The sequence below is a fragment of the Vidua macroura genome, chromosome 25 (genome assembly GCF_024509145.1).
Source record: "Vidua macroura isolate BioBank_ID:100142 chromosome 25, ASM2450914v1, whole genome shotgun sequence".
Taxonomy (NCBI): Eukaryota; Metazoa; Chordata; class Aves; order Passeriformes; family Viduidae; genus Vidua; species Vidua macroura.
The window spans coordinates 2,837,435-2,843,434 of record NC_071595.1 but is presented as its reverse complement, the minus strand read 5'-3'; the positions used below and the strand labels follow the sequence as shown (position 1 = coordinate 2,843,434).

The window sequence follows — 6,000 nt, the reverse complement described above, 5'->3', positions numbered from 1 at the left end:
CTACGTGCAGGGCCCTGCTGTGGGTTGTGGGGTGAGGCTGCACCCCGGCACCCTGAGGGGAGAACAGGGCGGGGGGGAGGGCAGAGAGCGGGCAGAGAGAGAGGATTTTGGGAAGGAAGCAGGACGTGGTACCCAGCACACCTGGGGCTGCAGCTGGGAGTGACTCGGGAGGCACTCGGATGGTGCTTGGAGGAATCCAGGTGATGCGTTCAGCGCCCGCTCCAACAGGTGGCTCCCGGTATAAAAAGGGATCAGAGAAATGTGTGCATGGCGGGGTGTGACACAGCCTCACCCCAAAAGGCGAGCGGCCCCAGCGGGGCTCCCACTGCCCATGCGGGGACCCGTTCCAGCGGCGGGAAGGGGCAAGAGAAGCACCGGGGCGGGCAGGGCGGGGGGTGCAGGGATGGTGCGGGGGTGTCAGCAGCCCGGGGGTGTCAGCATCCCGAGGGTGTCAGCATCCCGTCCCTCCCGTCCATCCCGTCCCGTCCCGTCCCGCCCCGGCGGAGCCCCGGTGCCAACCAGCGGCCGCACGGCGGAACTGCAGCCTCGCCCCGCATGCGCCGGGTGCCCCCCGTTCACCCCTCCGTGCCCCCTCGGGGGTACCGGGAGGCACCGGGACGGGCCGTGCCCGACCCCCGGCAAACCCCGGCCCCGCCCGCAGCCCTGCCCCCGCCCCGGGGTTTGTGCGGGTTCCCCCCGCTGGCGAACGGAGGGCGAAAAGTAGAACTGAACCGGCGGCCGCTTTCACCTAAAAAGGGCAGAATTCGAACACCAGTAGCGGCGGGGGCCGGCCCGACCCGCGGGGCCGGCGGGGCTCGGGGCTGCTCCCGGCGGGCTCGACCGTCCCGGCGGGCCCGGCACGGACCCCGGTGGTTGACGCGGTGTAACGGGAGCTACGGGGCTGGAGCCGCCGCTCCTCGGTTAAAAATATGTGTTTAATGTTGTTGCTATTGCTCATTTCTGGAGGAACACCGGGGGTTTCTGGGGCTTGCAGGACCCGGCCCGGGCTCGCCCCTCGAGGCACCGCTGCTGGCGGAGGAAAATGGTTCAGTACTGAGTGAAGGGAGCCCAGGAAAGGAGGATTTTCTGGTGCTGGGATTTTTTTTTTTTTTTTCCTGGTTTGCTTTAAGGAAATTTGCGTTTCACACCGGGATGCGGCGGCCCGGCCGGCTCCTCTCGGACGGACAGTGCCGGTCTGCAAAGACCGTTAGACCGATTCGGGCACTGGGAAACACCCGGGGAGCAGCGCGGGCACGGCAGCCTCCCGATCTGCGCTGGTTCTGCCCCCGCCCGCCCCGCGGTTCGGGGCACCCGCGGGGCGCAGGGAGCCGCCGCCTTCGTTGTGTTTGATCCCGCAGAACCGGCGGCTTCGCCACGAATTTTCTCGCCAACGGATTCCGGCCGGATCTGCCGGCCCTGCCCGCAGCCGCAGCCCCGGGGGAGCTGCCGGGAGCACCGGGGGCTGCGGGCGCCCCGAGACCGCCGGCGATGGGGCGGGTCACAATTTTGAGGAGGGCAGAAGGAGAAGATTTGGGAGCCGCGGTTTTCAGCGCGGGCCGAGAGGCGAATCCCCCCGCCGGGGACGCGAGTGCCGGTGGTCCCCGCGGCCGCCGCTGCCGCCTCCCCGCCACGGTCCCGCCACCGCGGGGAGGGCGCGGGCGGCGGCAGCCGCGGGCGCGCTGGGCGGCGGGGGCCAGGCTGTGTCCTCAGCCGCTCCGGACGGCCGCGGCTCCGGCCCCAAACCGGCCCCACCGCGCCCCAAAACTTCCCCGCCGGCGGCGGCGGCGGCGGCGGCCAGAAACCACCGGAGCCCCGACGTGCGCCCGCCGGGGCGTGTCCTGCCGAGACCACGCCTCTTTCGCACAGCCACACCCATTCATGTACTAACCACGCCTCTTTGCCCATAACCACGCCCCCCGCCCCGCAGGAGCGCGCCGGTGGGCGGGGCCATGGCCCGCCGCGGGGCTCCCATTGGCGGAGCGGTCCGTCCGTCACGGCCGCCCCGCCCCGCCGGGGCCGGCAGTAAATACGGTACCGGGCGGCGCGGCGGGGCCGGCAGCGGGGCTCGGGCTCGGCACCGGGAGCGGCACCGACACTCGGCACGGAGCGCAGCGCACCCACCGGCGGCGAGCCCCGGAGCCGCGCGGGACCCGATCCCCCGCGCCGCCGTCCCCCCTGCGCCGCCCCTCCGAGGACGGCGCTCCGCCGGCACGGAGCGAGGCAGCGCGGGGCTCGGCCGCCGCCACCCCCGCCGCCCGCCGAGCCCCGCCGGGTGCCCGCCCGTCCCGCCCGGCTCTCCGACGCCCGCCGTTGTGATGCGTATTCCCGTAGACCCGAGCACCAGCAGGCGCTTCACTCCCCCGTCCACGGCCTTCCCCTGCGGTAAGATGGGCGAGAACAGCGGGGCGCTGGGGGCCCCCGCGCCGGGCGCCCGCGCTCGGCCCGAGGTGCGCTCCGTCGTGGATGTCCTGGCCGACCACGCCGGCGAGCTGGTGCGCACCGACAGCCCCAACTTCTTGTGCTCGGTGCTGCCGTCGCACTGGAGGTGCAACAAGACGCTGCCCGTCGCCTTCAAGGTGAGTCCCGAGCCCCGACGGCTCGCGGGGACCGAGCCGCGACACGCTCGCCCTTTCCCCTCCGCCTCCACCACTTTAAATCGCTCCTGACATCGCCGCCGAGGGAGCCCGGGTTATTATTTTTACTCAAATAGCCCGGTTTATTATTTTTAATCAAGTCTCCGCATTGCCCCGCGGTCACGGCATCTTAGATATTCCGTACAGTTAGGAGCTCTCAGGCGACTTTGAAGTTTAATGAGATGGAGGTTAATTACCTTCCTGGGAGAGGGGGAGCGAGGCAGGGAAGGGAGATCTAATCTGCAAAAAGTGGAGCGAAGAGCTGAATCCCCGGTGCCGGGCTGCGCTGCCCGGGCCCCCCGGGGCACCCCCGGGCTGGGCATCCCCGCTACCCCCGGACCGGCCCGGGGAAGCCGAAACCGAGCCGGGGAGAAGCGAGGGGAGTCGGGCAGGGCGGCAGCGCGGTCCTGGGAGCCCGGAGGGCTGACGGGGGGCTCTAAACCGGGTTCCCCCGGCTCCGGGCGCTGCTCCCCGGGAGGAGTGGGGGCCCTTCCCCGGGCCTGGCGCTTCCCCGGGCCGGACGCGGAGCTCCGGGGCCTCGCTCGCGGCCGCCCCGCGCTCGGCAGCGCTTTATTTTTATCCCGAACTCAACAAAATAAACGCACAGACTCCTCCGACGGGGCCGAGGGTGGCCTGACTCCCTCTTCACCCCCTGCCCGCGGACCCCCCGTCTGCTTTTAACCCTTTTCGAGCTCATTTTCCCCTTCCCCCTCCGACTTTCTCAGCCTCCCTCGGGGGCTCGGGCTGCTTTTGGTTTTGCTTTGGGGTTTTTTGCGCGGCTCTAGGGGGGGAACCTTAGCGCAGGTTGGCTTCGGTGAAGGTTGATTTGAGCCTGAAATGCTCTGGCCCTGCCCTAGGTCGTAGCGCTCGGAGATGTCCCCGATGGGACCGTGGTCACGGTGATGGCGGGGAACGACGAGAATTACTCGGCGGAGCTGCGCAACGCCTCTGCCGTGATGAAAAACCAAGTAGCGAGATTTAACGACCTCAGATTTGTTGGGAGAAGCGGCAGGGGTAGGTACCGGCCAGGAAATGGTTGGCCTTTTTATTTTTTTTTTTTTTTTAAGAGGGCGGGAAAAAAAAAAAAAAAAAGGAAACGGAAAGAAAATTGTTTCTCTTTTCTTGTTTTTTATTATTATATTTTATATTTTTTACTTTATTTTTAGATTTTATTTTGTTAGCTTATTTTATTATTATTATTTTTTTTTCTTTTATTCTATATTATATTTCGTTCCAACCGTGGTTTCGTTGCCGGGAGAAGCCCCCCAGCCCCAGAGCGGTTCCCAAGGATGAAAGGGATGCAGGAAGGATGCGGGAGGGATGCGGGAGCAGCCCCGGCCCCGCCGGCAGCTCTGCCTCGCTCCTCTTAGGGCTTCTTCTCTGCCGAGGTGCCGGGAATGGGCGGTGCAGATGAAAAACAATTTAAAATACAGACATAAATATATCTAAATATCTATAAATCTATCTAAACACAAATAAGGCGGCCCCGGCCCGAACCTTCCCCAATTTCTCCCATCACGCAGGAGGCAGCGGCGGCTGCTCGGTGAGCAAACCCCACCTGGCAGCTCGACTTTAAATAGCGAAAATCGAGAGTTTAAAGTGAAATAATAACGCAGAGCTCGGCCTGCAGGGCTGACACGGGAGGGAGCTGCGGCTGCTCGGGGAGGGGGGGGGGGGGGGATTTTGCTCATTTTCCCCCGCTCGTGGCAGGGAAAAGCAGGACGGCAATTTGGCTTCCCGGCTTTTCCAAACAAATCCGGCCGTGCCACCCGAGCAGAGGGAAATAAATCCCCTGGAAATGTTAAACACGGAGCCCTGCCTGCCCTCCCTGTACCTGAATTTCCGAGGGTATAAATAGAATTTCAGCATTTCATCACCAATGAACGCTGCAGATCGAAGCACTCAATTCTGCGTTTGAGCCCAAATAAGAACTCTATATTTTAATGGCCATATGGCAGCACTTTCTCAAAGGCTTCAAATGTATACACACAGTGTCAGATATATTTTGACTTCTCCGCATTAATTAAAAGCAGTGATGTTAGGAATTATTTGCATGTAATAACTGTTTACTTGTTCCTCTTTATGAAACTTGAATAGTTTACATTCTTTCATACATTTCCTTTTTCCTGTTGGCTCCTTCTCCATGTTGCAGTTTCTTTAAAACTCTCCACTTAACTGGTTGCAGGTTGATGGATGGAAAATGTTTTTCTTTTATGAATTAAGCTTTCATTTCTGTAATCAATTATTCTCTTAGGCTCTTTTCTTTCTGGTTGGGCTTTTTCCTTTTTTTTTTTTTTTTTTTTCTTCATCCTCGCACAAATTTCCAAACTGAACTCAACCCAATCTCAGCGTGACTCTTGAATTCATTATTAACTTGCTTCCTCTGCACTCTCAAGCTCGGGATTAGCAGGAGTTGGGTCTCATAAAGCCCTTGGTGAATAAACTCCTTCCCCGGGCGCTCATTCCAGCAGTGGCGGCACCTCCGCTGCCTCTAACGGGCGGGACTCGGGCGCTAATTATTTTAATTTTTTTTTTCATATTCGTGTGGGGTGAGGCTTTGTCATATTCAGAGAGGAACAGCCCCACCGGGGCTCCCTGGGGCCGGCCGAGGGCGGCTCCGTGGGGATTTCTCGCCGTGTCAAGGGTGGATTTCACTCCCCGTGTCTGGCGCTGCTTTCCCGGCACGGGGCTCTTTCAGAGCAATTTACTGTGAAAAATCGCTGCTATTGAATTTTTATTTCGGGTGTCACACTCGCCCTGCCTTGTTTGGCTCCAGCCCTGACAGTCCGGTGCTGCTTTCATTTATTCTGGCAGAAATTTGGGGTCGCTGTGGAATATTTCCCTGTGTGTGTACAAATGTTTGTGTAAATCCGAAGCGAGGACGTGTGGATCTGTAAACACGGATCCTGCTCCAGCCCTGCCGTGTGCCCGAGCTGCAGGAGCCTGGAAAAGCCCGGCAGCCAGGCTCTCCTTGGGAAAACACCACTTGAAACGGGCCAGATTTGGGTATTTTTAGTAATAAGGTGTCAGGGATTATTCCCCGGCGCTGTGAGCTGGGAAGAGCCGCTCCTAACTCCCCCGCCAAAATAAATTCCCATCTCCATGTGCAAGACAAAGATGAAAAAAAAAATCAGACTTTTTTTACTCAGATTGAGCTGTATAAAATGAAAATTATCCCTGCTGCATCCCCGCCTGTTCTCCCAGCTGGAATCTCCCCCCGGAGCATCCCCTGGAGCCGGCGGGGCTCCCAAACCCGCCCGGGAGCCGCGGTCCAGCCCCGGCGGAGCAGAGCCGGGGCACGGTGGGGACGAGAAACCCCAGCCCGGCTTCCTGAGAAGGCGGGAAATGACTAAAAGTGATGCTGGGG

General features: G+C 61.2%; 1 protein-coding gene across 1 annotated transcript in view; it reads left to right on the top strand.

The window, feature by feature from the left end:
* The first annotated feature begins 2,315 nt into the window (after window positions 1–2,315).
* Window positions 2,316–6,000, top strand: part of RUNX3 (RUNX family transcription factor 3) — a 34,371-nt gene continuing 30,686 nt past the window's right edge. Inside the window, exons 1-2 of the mRNA XM_053999035.1 lie at window positions 2,316–2,576; window positions 3,491–3,647. Of these exons, the coding sequence (XP_053855010.1) occupies window positions 2,316–2,576; window positions 3,491–3,647 (418 nt within the window). The remainder of the gene's footprint in view (window positions 2,577–3,490; window positions 3,648–6,000) is intronic.